Raw genomic sequence first — 20,284 nt, forward strand, 5'->3', positions numbered from 1 at the left:
CATGGTTTGAGGTTTAGGTTGTTACAAATATTCACCTTGCTTGTATAGTTTATCAAACACTCAAATCTTTAAGAGATATGGAATTTATATCTTAGCCTTCAAAAGATATTATTTAGAGATTTTATCTAAGCCTTAAAAGATAAAGAGATTATATACCTAAATCTTCAAAAGGTATTTGTATTGATTGAAATTCTATAGTGAATTCAACTTCTTAGCAATTTAAAGGAGAGGACACAAGCACTAAGAGGAAGGAGAAAACCTCCTTGAATCAAGTTTGCATTTCTCTTTATACTATTTTTCTTTATTGCATTTTCTTTCGATTAAATATTAGTTCAATTATTAATTATTTTAATATTTGATATATTTCTTTTAAAAATTTATTTGCAAAGAAGATTTTAAAAATCTAATTTATTCCCCTTTTGAATTATTCACTCTAATTGAATTAAGAAACTCTTTCCAATTTTTTTGTCTTTTTGTTTTTGATTTTTAGGGTTTAAGATTCCAATCGCTACCATTTCTTCCTCCACCACCAGCTTCGCATCTCCTAGCTAGTTTTGCCTCTCCTCCACTTGTAAATTATTTTACAGAGAAGTAAGATAGGAAATGACAAATACTATTTTATCATTTTCCTTTCTTTTTTTTTTCCTTTTGTCCTCTTATATATATATATTAAATAAAACACCAACATCGATGATGTTGCCATCATATACATCATGGCTTGGTTGATAATTAATTTTATTTTAAAAAATTTTACTTTTTTAATTACAATTAACAAAACATTAGATTTTTCTATTATCTTTCTCTTTTTCCCTTCCCCATGTTTTTCATGAACCCTTCATGTAGTAGGTGTGTCAAAAAGGAAATTCTTTCTAATATGAGGTGTGTATAAAATTTAGTTATGACAAATTAGAGTGCGTGTTTTCATATTTTATGCTTCCTCGGTCTAATAAGTTGAGAAATTAAAAAGAAAAGGAAATTACAAAATAGATTAATGAAGCAAAAATATTTGGACTTTGCTAACATGGTTACAAATACTTAGCAAGAAGGAAATAAAATTTATAAAAATACTAGTAAAGAAGTCATTATATTATTTTTTTCTCTTGAGCTTATTTACTTCTTGTTCATTAAATTCTTCCTTCACTTGGCCTAATTTAGGTTGTTGATATTCTTTTTTGATACTACTTGTTATGGGCTTCACATTTTTTTTTATACCATTTGTCACTTGTTGATATCCTTTTTTGATACCACTTGTCACGAGCCTGATTTTAAATCTTTTTTGATACTACTTGTTATGGGCTTCACATTTTTTTTATACCATTTGTCACTTGTTGATATCCTTTTTTGATACCACTTGTCACGAGCCTGATTTTAAAACCCAACTCCATGCGACTTTTCATGCAACTTTAAAGTCTGAAAATAAAGTTTAAGTATATAAATCATGAGTTCATATTTTCAACCTATAAGACATATTTGATAAATAGTAAAAGATCAATATTTATATACTTAAGATCCATCTCATATCTCATATCTTATTAATGTGGGATACATGATATTCTACTTGCTTATATCCTTTTTTTTCCAATAATTTCCAAAGATTCAATATCCTTCCTTATAAATATTATACCAATGGTAGTAAAAATGTAAATATTTGTGGTCTATTGCCCTTTATTGTAATTTTCCTCGAAAAACCAAAAAAGGGGAAGAAAACACGCAACTCGGTACTTCCGTCTCTTTGAGAAACTAGAAATCCAGCAGACTCATCCACCCAAAGCCAAATCCCCACAAAAACCCACCCTAACCCCCTCGCCTCCCTTCCTTTCATTCAAATCTCTAGGGCCTTATTCAAACATCGGCAGCAGCACACATGGCTTCTCATGCCGCCAATCTGTGGGTGCTGCTGGGGCTGGGCTTAGCTGGAATTCTTCTAATGACCAAAAGGCTTAAGAAAACTATTAAAGCTGACTTTGGAGCTTTCATCCAAAAGCTAGAGCTGCTTCCACCGCCTCAACCTGCTCCTCCCAAAGCTCCCCACCCTCTTACCGGTCTCAGTTTCGCAGTCTCAGACCTGTATGCTGTTCTTCTTTTTATCTTATATGGGTCTGTTGTGCTTGACAAGTGTTGGGAAGTGGAAATGAATGGATTTTTTTTCTTCTTTTATTGTACCTGGTAATTTAATTGCTGGATTAATTTTGTAGTTAGGAGTAGATAGGAGAAGTGCTTAAGGCTAAAGGATATATATATATATATATATATATATATATATGTGTGTGTGTGTGTGTGTGTGTGTGTGTGTGTGGCATCTTTATCCTTTAGGCCAAGAAAGAAAAAAAGAAAGGAAAGGAGAGAAAGCCAAAATATTTATGGACTTTTGTTGCTTCAACTAAGTGTTATCTGCAAATGGAGTGGCATGGTGGAGTTGGAGTTGGTGCTTGAGTGAATACTTTCTTTGATGGGCCGTTAATCTAGTGATGTGAAGCTCTATTTGAACTAGAAATAGCTTTCTTTCTTTGGCACAAACACACACTTATATCCATAAACCTTAATAAGGGTTTGGTTGCTGCTTTTGCTACTTGCTCTGGTTTTTTAGAAGCAAATGTAATAATAGGCTTCATTTGGATTCAAAAGAAGTAATATTTTTGAACAATAGAAATTAAAAATTTAATTATTAAAAAATATAAATAAAAATGCAATTTTTATGAATAACGCAATGCATGAGTTTACTTCTATAGAGAACACTTATGTTTGAATCTTTATTGCATTTTAGCTTAGCAACTTGTGAGGAAGCAAAAAGCTAAAAGCAATTAGCAAAACCAATAACCTATATGTTTTTCGCTGCTAATATGAATACTTTGAAATTTCTCATATTTCATGGTCATTTGTTTCAAAGATTTCATTTGGAGTTGTGGGAAATGATTAAAGAGTTTAATGGGAAAATGCAATTGAGTTTTTGAATTTTTTGGTATTCTGTTGTGTTTTAAGCATTAATGTTGTCAATTCAGAATTAGCTATGTTACACTTGCATAGCCCTATGGTTTTGCTCTTTCATATGCTCAGTATCATGCCTGTCACTATCTATTTGGCTTCTAATAGCTGATATTGACATCATGCTTATCAGTTTTGACATTGAAGGATATGTGACTGGGTTTGGCCATCCAGATTGGGTGAGGACGCATGAAGCATCTTCTCGAACATCTCCTGTGGTCTTGAGCCTTGTAGAAGGAGGCGCCACTTGTGTTGGGAAAACTGTTGTGGATGAACTGGCCTACAGGTATGTGGCATTATGAACTACTTGCATGAACAGCAAGCTTTGGGTTTACAACCTGTTTGGATTGAGGGTAATGGAGGGAAAGGGAAGGGAAAGGAGGGTCAGTGGTACCCTCTCTCTTGTTTGAAAAACATTTTACTTGAAAAAGAGGGATTTGGGGGGTGTATGAGCACTACTCCAAACCTTCATCTCTTTAAACCATCCAAATAAGGGGAATTTGGAAGGGATGCTGTCTTGTTAAATTTTCTTAGTGGGAAGACAATTACCCTTATTTTAACATTTTGTTTTAACTCATAAAGGGTATAATAGTAATGACATTACAAATTATCATTACATTCTCTTTCCACTCCTTAACCATGAGGTTGTTCTTGTTTCCTCTTCTTTTTCAAACATCCAAACAAGGGGAAGCAGACCCTCTCCCCTTTCTCTCCTCCCCTTTTCCTAATGGTTCCAAGCACAGTGTTATTATATATTTACTGATGATGGAAATCTCTCTTGGTTTAGGCATATTGTTATCATATATGATTTAGTTGTTTGGTTCTTAAGATTTGCCATGCTATATGCTTTTGGCATGCTCTATTTTCAGTATCCATGGTGAGAATAAACACTATAGCACACCGACCAATCCTGCAGCACCAGCACGTATTCCAGGAGGATCCTCTAGTGGAGCAGCTGTTGCTGTTGCGGCTAATTTTGTAGACTTCTCTTTAGGTGAGCTTTATGCTTTCTCTCTGATGGCTTAGCTTCCTCAGTTTCTCTGAGTTGCATTCTTGGTCTTGGCATATATATGACCTTTCAGGGAAATGTTAATATTGTTGATCATTTGTCTTAGACATTTGAGCTTATTCTGTCTTGTCTGAAGAATGAATATTTCCTGAACAATAGTTTGATGAAGTTAATCTTATTCACCAAAATTCTCTGAAGTTTTAATTTAATTGTCATATTTTAGGGCAAACTACCACACTCTGTTTACTCTCAACTAGTGATGTTGTGGGATATCTAACCTTGCTATTGATTGGAAGTCTGATTTTCCTAATGTTTGACTTCGACCAAACATGAAATGATCTTCATGGTCCTATATAATATTGTATTCTAGAAGATCCTGTATAATTTTGGCTCTAATTTTTCTCATAATATTTTGTGAGTAGGCATTGATACTCTTGGTGGCGTGAGAGTACCTGCTGCCTTCTGTGGTGTTATTGGATTTCGACCCTCATATGGTGTTGTTTCTCACACAGGAATCATACCTGTTGCTTCAAGTCTCGACACTGTAGGTATGTATAATGAAATATGAAATGCTGTGATAGGCAATATACAACTTTGGGTGTTGTGAGGCATATGGGAATATGCAATCATGTAATTCTGTGTGTAATACAGAATGGTTATTAGTTGATTCAAGTTTGTTAGATTATTTTCTTGTATGAAAGGAACACAAGATCCTTCGTAACATAGTTTAGTTTTATGGAATAAAAGTAAAAGCAAGTCTGTTTGCTTTCTATTATTTCATCTTCATGTAGTGAGGAAAAGAAGATATTTTTATGTATAGATGCCTGCTTAAATTGGTCTTGTCATTAAACTAACTTTATGTTGGGGCCAGCAGTTTTAGCTCTCTTGATTTTAGTTTGCATCATGGTTTTATCTATCCAAATCAGCATTTTTAAGTTGAATTTTCTCCCTATTCTTTTCTGTTTTTGGTGTATTTTCTTTTTCTCTTGCTTGTGCTGTCTAACTAATTCCATAGATAAATTTTATTTTTTAGTGTTGTTGGTCTAGTTATATAAAATTATTGTCAGATAAATATTGAGCAATAATTGTACTGATACAGAATTGCACCATGAGATGGTTCTAACTTTTCTTTTTATTCTAGTTTAAGTTTCAAGAATTTCAACTTATTAATTAAGTTAATTAGTTTCAACTTAATTTTTCTAATTTTTGGGATTTATCGTTTTCTTAAGAGTTTCTTTTGTCTAAGATAAAGCAATAACTATTGATTAATAAAAATAGAATAGCATATTCAACAGAAAAAGGGTAATATAGTCTTCAAAAAAGTTGAACACTCCTTAAGCTGCTTACTGACATGCACAGAGACTCGCACACAGACACATATTTCATAAATTTGATAAATTTTGGTCAATAATTGTGGCACACTGGGATTGAATAGCTTGAGATCCTTCTTTTTGGTTTTAAAGTTTTATTGATGAATGTTCCATGTGCACGTGCTATATTCGTTCTGATGTATGAATTGAACAAAAGTTTACATGTCCTTTTTTGCTTCTCATATTTTACTCGTCGAAAGCATTTACTTTGCATGTGTACTCTGCTTCTAAAATATTATGACATGGTGTGGTTTTAAATTTATGAAGCTGAATTTAGGCTGCATGTCCTTTTCTGCTTCTGAAAGATTATGACATGGTGTGGTTTTAAATTTATGAAGCTGAATTTAGGCTGCATGTCCTTTTCTCCTTCTCATACATTACCTGTGGAAAGCATTTACTTTGCATGTGTACTCTGCTTCTAGAAGAATATGACATGGTGTGGTTCTAAAATTAATTGTACATTATGAAGCTGAATTTAAGCTGCATGTCCTTTTTTCCTTCTCATATTTTACCTGAGGAAAGCATTTACTTTGCATGTGTACTCTGCTTCTGAAAGATTCTGGCATGGTTTGGTTCTAAAATAAATTATACATTAAGAAGCTGAAGTTAGGTTCTGAGCAGAAAATTATTAGGTAACGATCATAGCTTATTACTATGTCTATCAATCAATCATTTGCTGACTAGGTACTATATTTGCCTTCTGCACTTGATTCTCTTTATTTATTAATTTTTATATTTCTTCTAGATTAGTGATTTATCTAATCAGAATCTTGTCACTGTGCTGTTTTGCACTTGTTAAACTTGATTGTATTTGACTTGTGAAACGACTATGGCAGGATTGTTAGCTAAGGATCCTAACATTTTACATCGGGTTGGCCTTGTGCTCTTGCAACTTCCATTTTCAGTTCAACGCAATCCTAGGCAAATTCTGTTAGCTGATGATTGTTTTCAACTGCTAAAGATTCCTATGGAAAGAGTTTCTCAAGTGGTCATTAATTCCACTGAGAAGCTTTTTGGAAGTATGTTGTTTTCCTAGATGCCTTAAAAATGCTTTTTGTAAATAATTTTGTTGTGGTTTGTTGTTTAGACTTGTGAAATTTGCTAACTTTTCTTTTGACCTACTTAAGGACAAGTATTGAAGCATGAAAATCTTGAGGACTACTTCAGCTCTAAGGTCCCAAGCTTGAAGGAGTTTTATAGGCAGAAAATAAATGTTGATTTAAAAATTTCGTCCATAAGATTGCTTGCAAATGTTGCACAGTTTCTTCAAAGGTGAGCCTTAATCTTAATGATGATGTATTCAGCATGTTAGTATTTAATGTTAATTCATATGATGAAGTGCCTCTTTACCCCCAGTTTTTTTCATAAATATGCATTTATGTCATTTCATATTTGCATTATGTTTAATGGTGCAACATACAAGTACCTGTGTTATTTCATTCTATCAGTTCTAGATTTTGAATTTGCAGTATAGCTCTATAAGTATTTCATATTTAAACCATTCAGATATTATTTTATTAAATATTATTATCTTTCTATGTGTTATTTTGTATTTGATATTGAGGTTTATGGTGTAGCTTATAAGTACTTATGTTATTTTAGTTTCTAGTTAGATTGTGGATTTTTGTCTGTACGAAAACAATAAGATTATGGTTTATGGAGAGTATTTGGAATGGATTTTCTTTCTTTTCATGTTTGCTCTTTTTCATTACGCTGAGCATACATATATATTTTTTTGTTAAGTTTGCAGAAAAGTTTTCTGTACTACCATGCTACAACTTGCAATTTGATGTGCAAGTAGGGAATCTGGATTGTTGGAAAGTTCTTGTTGAAAATGTCTTCTTCTGTGCTCTGATAAACTGTTGAAAGCTTTTAGTCCATGATATCAATTTATGTTGTAACTGACCTATCAGATTGTCTTCCTTCAGGCTACTGAGTTACAGTTCTATGTTTAACAAGATTGGGGACATTGCCTTGAGTGAGATATTTCTTTTTCTTTTTTAATGCAGATATGAGTTTAAATGTGCGCATGAAGAATGGATTAGTTCAGAAAAGCCCGTTCTTGATTCTGCTGTCTCTACACAAATAAATGAAACACTGGATTTGACAGATAAAGAGATTGAAATCTGCAAATCAATTAGGAATGAGATGCGTTTGGCAGTCAATTCTCTTCTGAAGGTGAGGACTTTTGTTAGATTATCTATGTTGGAGATATATAGTGATATTACTGGATCGTTTCCTGGTTAAGTGTAAAAATGCAATTTATGTTGCATGTAATTTAAACTCAACTTGATGAATTCTGGAATGTTGTTGAAAGATGGTTGCCCCATCTAACCTCCTAGTTCATACACAACACACACCCAAGCACACATACATATGAAATTGTGTTGTGCATCTAGCTTAGTCATCCAAGTTTCAACTAAGCTTCAACTCGGCCGTCCACTGCCCCTAGAGCAGATCTCTTGGCTTGTCCCTCCATGCATGTTTAGATCATTAAGTTAATTACCGAGGACTTAATACATAGTACTCCATGTTTGTCCTAAGATTTATGCATTGTAAAGCATGGTGAGGCAGATAAAGCAGATTTTTACTCAGTAATGGAAAGGGAAGAAAAGGAATGGGAGAGAGAAGGCCAGGTTAATATTTTAGTATCTCTGAAGTCATAGCTGACAATTCTAGTGAGCTCCTGGTTTTTGTTTATAATGTTTACTGATACCTTGATTCGTGGAGATGTGTTCTTATGTTCTGTTGATCTGTGATTTAAGAGTGTAGAAATTTGTTTTCTTAGTTTGGCAAGCTTGAGAAACAGAGTTTTCTCAAAGACTGTCTGTCCTTTTTCAAACTTGGTTTCTTCTTGTACTCATTCCATAAACAGAACAGAGGACAATGTTATGGGCAAATTTACCATTCAACATGGTTTGAGATCCGTTGCATTGTCATTAACACTCAATAGTAGTTAATGATGTTTGTGATTGCTTCTTTTCCTTTTTAATCTGTGCTTCAGTGCCACATTAATTGGCACTTCTATGTTGTGTATTATACTTGTCTTCCACTTTTTCGCTCTAGGTAGATGGCATGCATGTTGCTGCTACAGGGTGCACCTGCTCTTCTCTTATTTGTAGTTGAGTCACTTTTGGACTGTTTTTTTGAGTGTGTTTGTTTATATGTATTTGGCTTAGGATGATGGAATTCTGGTGATTCCTACCACTGCTCATCCCCCTCCGAAACTTGGTAGCAAGGAGATCTTCTCAGAAGACTACCACAATTGTATGTTTAGTCTGTTGAGTATTGCTAGCATATCTGGTTGCTGTCAGGTGAAATTCTCTCATATTAATGTCGGTAGAAAAAGCATATTGTAGTACAGAGAAAGTATAATTCATGAATGTAAAATTATGTGTATTTCATTAATGTTTCAGGTCACACTACCACTTGGATATCATGATAATTACCCTGTTTCGGTGTCCTTCATAGCCAGGCACGGTGGTGATCGTTTTTTACTGGATACAGTTCAGACTATGTATTCATCTCTGCAAGAGCATGCTGATACTGTTGCTAAGTCTAAATTATCACGTAATGCTGTCAACCAGGAACAGTCTGCTGAGGTTGCCAAAGAGAAGGTCAGTAACATCTTTCTTGTCTTCATAACACATTTTAGTACTTTAAGTTACCAATTTTTCATCCTCTTGTAGTTAATATGGGATATAACCCCTCTCAATAAAGCCAACATGGAATGTCTTGGTTGGTGAATTCTTATGATAGTTGTAGTTCTTAGATGATGACTGATTGACAATTTTCTGTGTTCTTGTCCAAATTATTACTATTATTTTATGCTCTATCCAAACAATGTCCCTTCTTTGCATGTTGAGTTTTCAGGTAACTTCAAAACTTTCCTCCCAATCTTCTTGATTAACCTGAGAAATAGGAGCTATTTATTTGAATTTTTCTACACTTGTTGGAACGCTGTCTTTAGCCTTCTGAATCTTTTGAACCTCTTCATCTCTCTCAACTATAAATTACCCATCTCATTCACACTTGTATTGACTTGCCTTTTGTTGTGAAGCATATTCGAGGAACAACTACTATGCCATGTCTCTTCTAATTGTTGCTCATACACATACTACCTTTTTGCTTTTGAAGCAATTATGACATATAAGTTTTTGGGATCACCATCTTCATAAAATATTGAATGATAAAATTCTTAGAACCATAGCTATTTCATAAAGAAAACAACTCACTGAAATGCAATAGGTTTTCTTTCAAGATCTCAATTGGGACGTGATAATGTTTATTCTAAAACCTCAAAAAAGATGTTTCATCATACTAAATGCTTGTTTGGCTTGACTTTTTTTCAGCTTATCTACATCTTAGAAGTAAAAGTCGGGCTAAATAGGATTTTTGATAAACTCTTTAAAAAAAAAAAGTAGTTTTTTTAAAGAACAAAATTTTAGAAAAAAGAGCTTAAAAAAAAAAAGCTCTAGAGAGGAGCTTTCTTTTCCCTTTTTTTCAAAACACGCCAACTTTTTCAGGAAATATCTCTCTCAATCTCTCCTCTCCCTCTCTCTACAAATCACTTTTTTCCAATGCAAAATCGCGATCTCTCTCTACAAAGACTAAAAAACTAGTAACAGGATAGCAAAATCTAGGATTTTTTTTTGTTTTTAGAAAGATTAAGAGAAAAAAAGATTCAAAATTTAAAACTGTATTAAGGTATTATTTAAAGGTTTTCTTTCTTTTTCACCAAAAAATCTAATATTATTATTACTATACAATTTTGAAAGTTATTCCATTTCTTTATGAATATTTTTGATTTTAGCATCTGAAATTGTATATAAACTTGAAGCAGACTTGTTCTGCTTTGATTTGTTAGTTGATTGGAGCTGGCATTAATACCCTTTATGATAATTTTAACCAAAATTAGAGATTATATAATTTAATTTGTCAAAAAGCTTACCAAACAGCTTTAGTTTAATTTTAAAAGCTATTATTTTTCATATGAGCTTCATAATAGCTTTTAAGCTAAAAAAAAGCTAGACCAAACAGGCTTTAAACTTTGAGACTCCAATTTTTAGATGGTGAATTGGGAAAATGGACCTAAAGTATGAAATCTGAACATCCAAACTATTGGGAAGGGGTCTCTTGTCAACTTGACGATGTGGAAACTGATGTGGTGAACATTCCTAACTGGATTGCTGATATGGACAATTATGTGGCAGCTGGCGTAGATGATGACATCACATGAATGACTTGTGCAGATCTGAATCTGGTAGGCACACTAAATGTGATGGTGATCTGACCTGTTATACGACTAATGCCTGGAGGCATGTGTGTCATTTGTATAGCGACTAACTTTGCTGTCCAGCTAAATGATCGTGTCGGTTTTCAACTGGACCACTGGAGATCGGTGATCTAGGCTTTGGCAGTTCAGCTTTCCTCTTTCATTTCAATTTTTCCCTCCTTAAAAATGGATCTAGATTTTTTAACTTTGGAAAGTATGGTGCCAAAGTGTTGGTTTGCTGGGGAAAATTATTTTATTTCACTTGAATATTTTTGGCTTAAATAACAAAAAAGTCCTTGAATTATATGCAATTTTCCTGTTGAGCTCCATATTTTTATTGTTCCCAATTAAGTTTTTTTTCTTTTATTTGTACTCAATTGTGCCCTTGTTTGTCTATTTTACCCAATGGATTCCTTATTACAAAAATTTAATGGATGTTATTCTTGGTGACAGTTGTTAGATCTTATATACGTAGAATCTAATGTGATGTGCTAACTAGACACAATAAGAGCTGTTGATGTAGCATGTCACATTATATGAAATTCCATGTTATCAGCTCGTGTCTAGTTAGCACGTCACGTCAGATTCCATGTATACAGCAAGTGACAGCTGTCATTGGGAATAACATTCATTACATTTTCATTATGAGATAAGGGCTCAATTGGATACAAATAAAAGAAACAGGGCTTAGTTCGGTATAATAAAAATGTAGGGCCTTAATTGCAAAAATGCATATAGTTCAGGTGTCGTTTTGTTATTTTAACTAATATTTTTCTAGGAACAAGGAATTCAGAAACTTTTAAGCTACGTTTTCAGGCTCTTATACAAATTTCATGTTGGCACAGTGTGGAGGAAATAAGAGATAAATCATGATATCTGAATAGGGAGAGAAATAGGTGGGAATATGAAGACAGAATCAGATAGAGGAAAAAGAGCAGAGTCAAAGATCGAGAGAAACAATCCAAAACTAATTACTATTAATAACCTAAACATTTATAATATATGATTATTACTAGTTAGCCTCTAAAACGTAACAAATTAATGAAATGGAACCCTAAATAATATAATTCTTCAATTATCATCTTAATGTTCTGCATCATTATCTTTTTAGAATTTATCGCTTTAGCATCAAATAAGATTTTCTGAACTTAGTATCTGAAATAGGTTTAGATTTTTTCTATATGTTGAAATCTACAAGATTATACCATGTAACAATTTATTTTGCTAACATAGAAACTTTTTTTCTAGTTTGTTTTTTTCACGGAATGAGTTTGAAGTGCTCGAGTGTCGTTTTTCAGTTAGTACCTTCTCATGAGGGACTTTTTATCCTTGTCATTACAACATCAATCAATGGGAATATCATGACTTACTAATTCTTGAATCTCTTAATTTATCGTGGTAAGCATGAAGACTGAATTGGGGCTTTCCTTAACACTGTTGTCAGTTGATGAACTTGACCTTTAACTTGAGTGGTAATCTTGTATGTTTCAGATTAAAATCTACTATATATGTGTAATTAACTTGTTCCTGAAACCATCATTGTTCTGGGGAATTTGAGGACATGTGGCAGTTCACTTCGACAAGTCAAATTGGAGTTCATGTTCTTCTACCTGTTTTATATTTTGTTTGTTATCATTAGATGAATCAATTTGAAAAACTAGAGAAAACTCTGGAGTGATATTCTGTAGAATATGACACCTTATGAAGGCATCTTCCTAGGCCTGTTTAGGGTAAGATTGCTGTGGAAAGTGGTTGTAGCTGTAGAAATTTGATCACTGCAGTTTCCATTTAAGTGCTTACTTTGGAAAAGGAAAAGAGAAAATCATGTTTCTTCTAGTTAAAATTGAGTATATGTGTGCTTGTTTACTTTCTCGCCCCCCTTGTGAGCTTATTCAAAACAGCTTGGCATGTGTCTTCTCTCATGCATGATTCAGTATATGTTTACCCTTGTGCTTTTATTTAGAGCCTAGTGTATGGTATCACATACTAGCACTTTTGCAAAAATTGTTTGGTTGGTGCATTTTCTTCCTTACCTTAAATAAATATCTTCTGTTTGTGAATTCAATGATTCAGGGCAACCAAGCATACAAAGATAAACAATGGCAGAAGGCTGTTATGTTTTATACTGAAGCTATCAAGCTTAATGGCAATAATGCAACATATTATAGTAACAGGGCTGCAGCATACCTTGAACTAGGAAGGTAATATTTTATGCATTGGAATTGACTTCTTCCTTCGATATATTTTGGTGCTTCCTTGACATTTTCTTCTGTTCCATTCAGTTTCCTCCAAGCAGAGACGGATTGTACCAAAGCCATAGACCTTGATAAAAAGGTAACTTCTCTCCTAAACATAACGAGTTTGATTGTGTAACTAAATGTTTTAGGCCATGGATGGCATTTTATATGCCTTTGACTATCTTGGCATAGGAATTGAATTTACTTTAAGATCATAATTTTTACTGTTCACTTTTATTTATTTATTTATTTTTTTGTTTTGGTTCCGGGTGGGGGATTGTGTGTTAGGTTGATTCCTAGCATCTGTTTTAACTAGTGTCTCTCTCTGCAAGTTCATGAGTTCCATTGATGTTCCAAGGATATGATGTAATTTAATCTATGCTAAGGATCTGGTTGATTGTTGTTGTTGCTACTTCCCTGTTTGCTTCTGAAAGCAAAAATGCAAAAAAGTGTAAATGTTAATTTTGAGCCTGTAAAAATTTAAAAAATTTACTTTCCTGGATAACAAACTGCATTTGTGCAAGCACCCGAGCATTTGACTCATTGGTTGGTGCATGATCTCCTGTCTAAAGAGCAGGGTTCGAATCCTCCTCTCCCCCAATTATAAAAAAAAAAAAAAAACTGCATTTGTTCAATTTCGGAAGAAAAAATTATATTTGAATTGTTTTTATTTTTCAGCCATGTGCTTATTCTAATAAAGTAATCCCTCCATTTCAAATTAGCTTTCTGTCTTACTGTTCTAACATGTTCAAGATAATGTTCCATTTCACCAACCTAGGAAACATTTTTACAATGTTGTCCTTTATTAAAATACTAACCAATTTATAGAAAAATGGTTCTTTTTGAACAAAGTGCAATTTTAGGTGGGCCAGCCTCTAACTTTCATGGAACTTAAAGGGTAATATAGTTAAGCAATGGTTAAGATACCTCATGCGTAAAACTTTGTAATTTGCAAAGTGCACAATCAATTGGAAAGAGATTAACTTTGCTTTTTATTGCTTTTGCTTTAGAGTAACTTTTGAATAAGTGAAATTAAGTAGTAAAATTGTTCTAATAGAGCTTAAATCTATTTTTGAGGTGCTTGTCTTTGTTGTTTGCATTTGATATGTTTCTATATGTTCTTCACGATGAAGTAAATGGAATGTCTCTATTAGTCATTAGAATTTTCTATATATGAGTTTAGACTGATATGAAGAGGCTGACCAATGTCAAACTGGTTGAATGGATTATCATAAAACAAAAATTGAAATTGCTTTTCTAGTATTGTTGAAGATGATTACAGAAATTTATCTCTTGATGAAGGGTGGGTGAAGTATTTAATAGCATGCATATGAAAATAAGCTGTTCTTGTGAATTGCTTGGTTGAAGCAGACAAGATATTAATTGGGTAATTTTTTTTTAAGCAAGCTGTGAATAACCATTTTGTTCCATTCATTCGGGTCCCAATCACAGTTTATATTTATTTGATTTTTATGCATTGATTAAAGCTGTTAGTGAATGAATTAGATTGTATGATGCTTCAGTTTAGTGGACAATTTCTTACTCCTGCACCACCCCCCTCCCTTGTGATAAGTAGTTCAATGACAAATTTTCTGGCCTGTGTTTTCATTACCATAATAATAGTATTTCTTATTGTATTTCTCAGAATGTAAAGGCGTATTTACGGAGAGGCACTGCTAGAGAAATGCTTGGCTACTATAAGGAGGCAATTGAGGGTGAGTTATTACTCTGCATTTTTTTTTTGGCTATTCTGTATTTTTATCTATATGTAAGCTGCTTCCTGGACTGGTTGGAATGAAGAGGGTGCTCATGGCCTGTGTGGATTATATATGTTGAGAAATTTTTGTGGAATGGAGGCAATCTGATATTCTTTGTCTTGGCAGTTGAAATTTATTTACTTGGTGAGGGATAAAATATAAATGCTTATACGCGGGTGAAGGGGACAGTCATATGATATACAAGTATTCAACTTCAGATGGCATCATGATGCTTATATACAAGTTTTACCCTTGTTTCTATTGAAAGATTTCAAAATTTTTAATGCTTCCTGGGTGGATAGAACTGGATTTCTATGCCCTAATGGCACTTTGGCACTGCAGATTTTAGGTATGCCCTGGTGCTTGAGCCAACCAATAAAAGAGCTGCCCTTTCTGCTGAGAGATTAAGGAAGGTGTTTCAGTAGGTGGTTGGAATATAATCAAATTCCAAGTGGACTCATTGTTGCGGAATTGGTTCATATCTTGGAAGTCTTGATTTTGTTGCATCAAGGGCCTTAACTAGGTGGAGTTTTCCTGCATCTCAATGTTGTCCCAGGATTAGTTTTGAGAGATGCATTGACTACGAGAAATTCTCCTCCTTGGCAGGTCTGAAGAGATGTTATTATTTGATCTCATCACATTGTCTACAGCATTAGTTTATTATTATTATTGTCAGTGTTGTAAGTATAGTCCAATTTTGTTCCTTATTTTTTTTTTGTATTCTTGTGCAACACTAGCGTTGGGGGGGGGGGGGGGGGGGGGGGGGGTGAGGTGGGCGGCCGAGGTTTTCACACAATCTCGGTTGAGAATGGCTTTTAAGAGTTTCCTTCCTATATTTTTGTTTTATATAAAGCTGTCCGCCTGTTCTCTGATGATGACTGTTGAGCATTTAGTTTGTGAAAATAAGTGATCTTTTATATTTTTGGCCATTCGCTGCAAAAGAATGTGAACTATTAATGGTTGCAGAATGAATTCAGAGAAGGATCCTCAACTCCAACTTCGGCCGTCATTGTAAAGTGCAACTTATTTTCAAAGAAAGAAATATGGGTAAAATATATTAACACTTTAAAGTTTCATTCACAACAATCACTTAGGGATTTTGTAGATTTCTTTTCGATTAAAAGCTTCATCCTATAGCGGAGAAGTCATAAACTATTAAACTATTCTGTTGTTTCGAGCTCTTTAAATCGCAACTCAAATTGAGAGTACTCAAATTGTGAGTAAAGGTTAGGATTCATCGATTTTGTTGTCATTGTGGTAAGATTGTGATTTTGTGTTGCTATGGTGAGGGTTAAGGTTAAGGTTTCGATTAGGGATTGGGGACTTAGGGTGAGGGTCAAGATTAGGGTTTTGCTTAGAATTTAGGGATTTAAGATGAGGGTAGGGTTTTATTGGGGTTTGAAGTTCATTAGAAGCTATTAGGGTGAGGATTAGGGTTTAGGTCTACGTTTAGGTTCAAGAAATGGATTTGAGTTTAGGGTTTGAAATTGGAGATTTAGGGTTTGGTAATATTAAAAAGATAAGCTTAAAACAAAACTATCAAGAGGGGGCTTAGAGTTAGGTGTAACTTTTATAACATGCTTTTTGCGTAACTTATTAGCTTGCCTTTTCCAACAAGGTCAAGTATAACCTTCACAACATGCTTTTTGTAGGATCAGGCGTAACCTTTACAATATGCCTTTTGAAGGATCAAGTGTGGCCTCTATCTAGACACTACCTTTTTCAGGTTTATGTACAACCTTTACACTACGAGTGTACAAACGGTTATTTCGGTTAATATGGTTTTGGATATCAAATAACTAAACTTATATTTAAAAATAACCGAAATCAAATCGAACTATACAAATAACTGAATTAATCGAAATCGAACTAATTCGATTAGTTCGGTTTGGTTTCCAAAAACCGAATTTGACAAATTTTTTATTCATTTTGTTTGTATATATTTATATATGCTATATTTTTTTAATAAATCAACACTACAAAAATATTAAAAATGATAATAAAAAATTATAATAAATAAGATGGATGCTCATATAATTAAAGAGGAACTAAAGAGGAGAAGAGATTAGGTTTAGGATTTATTTTTCATGCAAAATCCCCATAATACCCTTATTTAAGTTCAGTTAGTTCGGTTAGAAATTTTTCTAACCGAAATTGAATCGAATTAATTTTAATAATCGAACTATCCAAAGAACCAAAATTTTGACGTCAAAATTTGAATTTAAGCTTGATCTTTGCAATTCCAATTTTATCCAATTGTACCATCTCTTTCTTGGTCACCAAGTTTTTTAATTGTACTTTTGATGCCTCAAGAACTGAAATCTTCTCCATGTAAAATCGATTCTTTTTTCTTTGTATATCTACCTTATGCATTCTGTCTCTTTAGAATCGATTCTTTGTCTCTAAGGTGTTGGTTCTTCACAAATCTTGAACCTTCTGTCTTTTAAGAATCAACTTCTTCTTTTCTCATAATTGATTCTTCACTGTTGATATTTGTTTAAGAATTGACTTCTTTTTCTTCAAAATCAATTTTTCCCATCATAAAGAAATAGATTTTGCTAACTTTCACTTAAGAATCAAGTTTTTTCTATTAAGAATTTAATTCCTAAGCTGACACTTTGAATTTTGAAAATAAGAGATCTTTGAGAAAATTAAGAGATATTTCTTTAAGTTCAATAGCATGATTATTCATATTCAAAACATGTTCAAATAATCATAGCATTTCAATAAATTCAACTTCAACACTTCATTGAAGATTTTCTTCATATTCAAAAGTATCTTTCATTTATTTTCAAATCTCATTGAGTTCAATTAATTTTATCATTTCAAAGCAAGAGTAAAGCTAACAAGCAAGAAATTAGGGATTTAGAGTTACGATCTAGTTTAGGGTACCCTAAACAAAATTGTAACCTTAAATCCCCAATTTCTTAAAAAACCCTTACTGCCTAATTTCAAACCCTAAACCCAAACCCATTTCCTTAAATTGATCAGCTTTGAATTTGAAAGGTTTGGTAAGCAATTAGAGATTTAGGGTTAAGGTTTGGTTTAAGGTACCCTAAACAAAACCGTAACCCTTAATCTTCATTTGCTTACCAAATCCTAAATTCCTAAATGCAAAGGTGATCAAGTTAAGGTTTAAGGTTCTGGGAACCTTAATTGATTTTAAATTAGGGGTTTGTGAAATTGGTTTTAATTTGGTTGGGGTTTAGGGTTAACATTCGGGAATGGGATTATTTTTCAGCATTTTAGGTTTATTAACCTATTGTAATTTTGATTTTCAAGTCTAGATATGGTGAACATCTTGTATGACTTGGTAATGCACCATAACGAAGAGATGATGACCATTGGGAACATGGATCTAGATAGATTTTCTTTATAAAGATGACAAATGATGTGTTCAAGTTGTTAGTGGATGATTCTAATGTTGGGATAGGTTAGGTATCTCCATTACATCACTTTACCTTAAATCAGAGGAAGATTTTGAATTGAAGAATGATGATGATGTTTTGAAGCTATTCCAATTGAATGAAGGTGCCCACATCCACTTGGACCTGATCCCAACAATTCCCTTTGTAGACAATGGACTCTGGTATGTTTTTTGCTTCTGTAAATGTAAGGCCTGATGCTGTTACTGGTGTTAGTGCTTTTGATGTGAATGTGAATGTTGGTGTAGGTACTAGTAAAGGAAAAATAGAGGAGGTTAGTTCTAGTGATCTTAATGCCACTACTTCAAGTATTGGTAGAGGTAGAGTTAAAGGTAAAGGTAGAGGTAGAGGTAAAGGTAAAGGACCTTCTGTTCCTATTGATGTTGATGCTAGTGATGATAATAGTGCTTCATCCAAGGACATAAGTGGGTTTAGTTTTTGCAGTGAGGATATAGAGTTAATGCTTGAAATAGAAAAGTGAGAGATAAGTTAGTCTCAAGGCAATTATGAGAATTATGTTCAGGTTAAGTAACATCAAGCAAATGATGGTCTGTCTAATATTGGCAATGATGTAGAGGAAGGAAAACAAAATAGCTCTGACTTTGACAGAGAGGGCATAACGATTAATAGGTCCCTTAGAGGAATCCTTGAGTGTCCCGATGGGAATAGGAAAGTTGTTCTAGCAGAGAATATGGTATTTACCAGTGTGCATCACTTTAGAGAGGTGATGGTAGATTACATGGTCTAGGAAGGGATTGAGCTTTATAAAGCCAAAAATGAGAAAATAAGGTTTAAGGCATTTTGTCAAGGAGATAGTTGTTAGTGGATGATTCATGCAACCTTGTGTTTAGATAAGAAGACCTTTTAGATTAAGAAGCTAAGGAAGGAACATTCTTATATTAGGGTGAGTGAAAATAATTCTATTACCACAAGTGTGTGGATAACTAAGAAACTTGCTGCTAAGTTGGAATTTGAGCCCAATATGTCTTATAATCTAATATAGCATGAATTGCAAGAGAGGTATGGATTGAGTGTTCATCTTAAGAAGTTGTATAGAGCACAAAAAAGAGTCCACAAAAAGACTGAAGGGACTCTTAATAGGTCTTATTCTTATATGCATTTCCAGGCATAGATGGTGAAAGATACAAATCCTGAGAGCATAGCTATAATGCAGCTAGAAAGGCTTGAGGTCAACATGTACCCCACATTCAAAAGGTTTTCCTGTCCTTTAATGCTATGAGGAAAAGCTTTAACAAAGGATGTAGGCCTTTGATTGGGGTTGATGGCTACCATCTTAAAGGCCATATAGTGGAGCCTTCTTATCTACCATTGCAATTGATGGGAATTGTTGTCTATTTCCAATTGCTTCTGTTGTTGTAGAATTGGAGAATGGTCATTCTTAGGCTTGGTTTTTGAATCTGTTGAATACTGCCACTAGGGACTTCAACAAACCATTGATAGTGATGAGTGATGGCCAAAAAGTAAACCCTAAACCTTATTATTTTGCATTTAATTATTTAATTTCAATTATTTATTATCTATTTAATTAATGTATCATATTTTTATATGGTAGGGCTTAAAAGACATACTTACAAATGTAATGCCCTATGCAAGTCAAAGAAGATGCACTAGGCATTTGTATACCAATTTTACACAAAGGTTCCCATTGAAAGCTGATAACTTTATGATATAGTGTTATTTGGGCTTAATTTTGATAAAATTTGACTTAGTTCTTGTAGTAATGCATAGAAATTAATAGGTTTTATTTAAATTATTTTAAATTAGTAATTTAGGTGAGTTTATCTAATCTTAGTTAATTTTATGCTTAATTTGGTGTTAATGTGGTTAAGATAGGTTGTTATTGATTTATTTGTGCTTTTGTAGGTATTTGATAAAAGAAGAATTTTATTGGAAGAAGAAGAGCTATTTCAAGGTATAGACTTGCACTGCATATGTTTTGTTTTTTTGGCCATAACTTTCTCTACAGAGCTCCAAATGAAGCGGTTCTTAGGCCATTGAAAAGATAAGAGAAAAAGATACAACTTTTCTGTTTAACACTTTGCCCAGTTCGGCTTGGAAGGTAGTCAAAACTCTTGTTGAATTTGATGTACTGTAGCAGTCCTAGAGCAATTACATTTTCTGTTAAGTAATTGGGCAAAGCTGCGACTCACATAGTCTGGTGAGGAAATTCCAGCTGAAATTGGCTTCTTTCTCTACCCAACCTGGTCT

At 33.5% G+C, this 20,284-nt stretch overlaps 1 protein-coding gene across 1 annotated transcript; it reads left to right on the forward strand.

The window, feature by feature from the left end:
- Positions 1–1,721: 1,721 nt before the first annotated feature.
- TOC64-III (translocon at the outer membrane of chloroplasts 64-III) lies at positions 1,722–15,361 on the forward strand. The gene is made up of 13 exons (XM_007036772.3): positions 1,722–2,067; positions 3,116–3,268; positions 3,852–3,976; positions 4,414–4,539; positions 6,198–6,380; positions 6,489–6,633; positions 7,371–7,539; positions 8,541–8,675; positions 8,778–8,978; positions 12,710–12,837; positions 12,919–12,970; positions 14,519–14,588; positions 14,973–15,361. Exons 1-13 carry the CDS (start codon positions 1,865–1,867, stop codon positions 15,053–15,055), a joined length of 1,773 nt encoding a protein of 590 aa, XP_007036834.3. The 5' UTR covers positions 1,722–1,864; the 3' UTR covers positions 15,056–15,361.
- The last annotated feature ends 4,923 nt before the right edge of the window (positions 15,362–20,284 follow it).

Source organism: Theobroma cacao, chromosome 3 (genome assembly GCF_053813885.1).
Source record: "Theobroma cacao isolate CCN51 chromosome 3, ASM5381388v1, whole genome shotgun sequence".
Taxonomy (NCBI): Eukaryota; Viridiplantae; Streptophyta; class Magnoliopsida; order Malvales; family Malvaceae; genus Theobroma; species Theobroma cacao.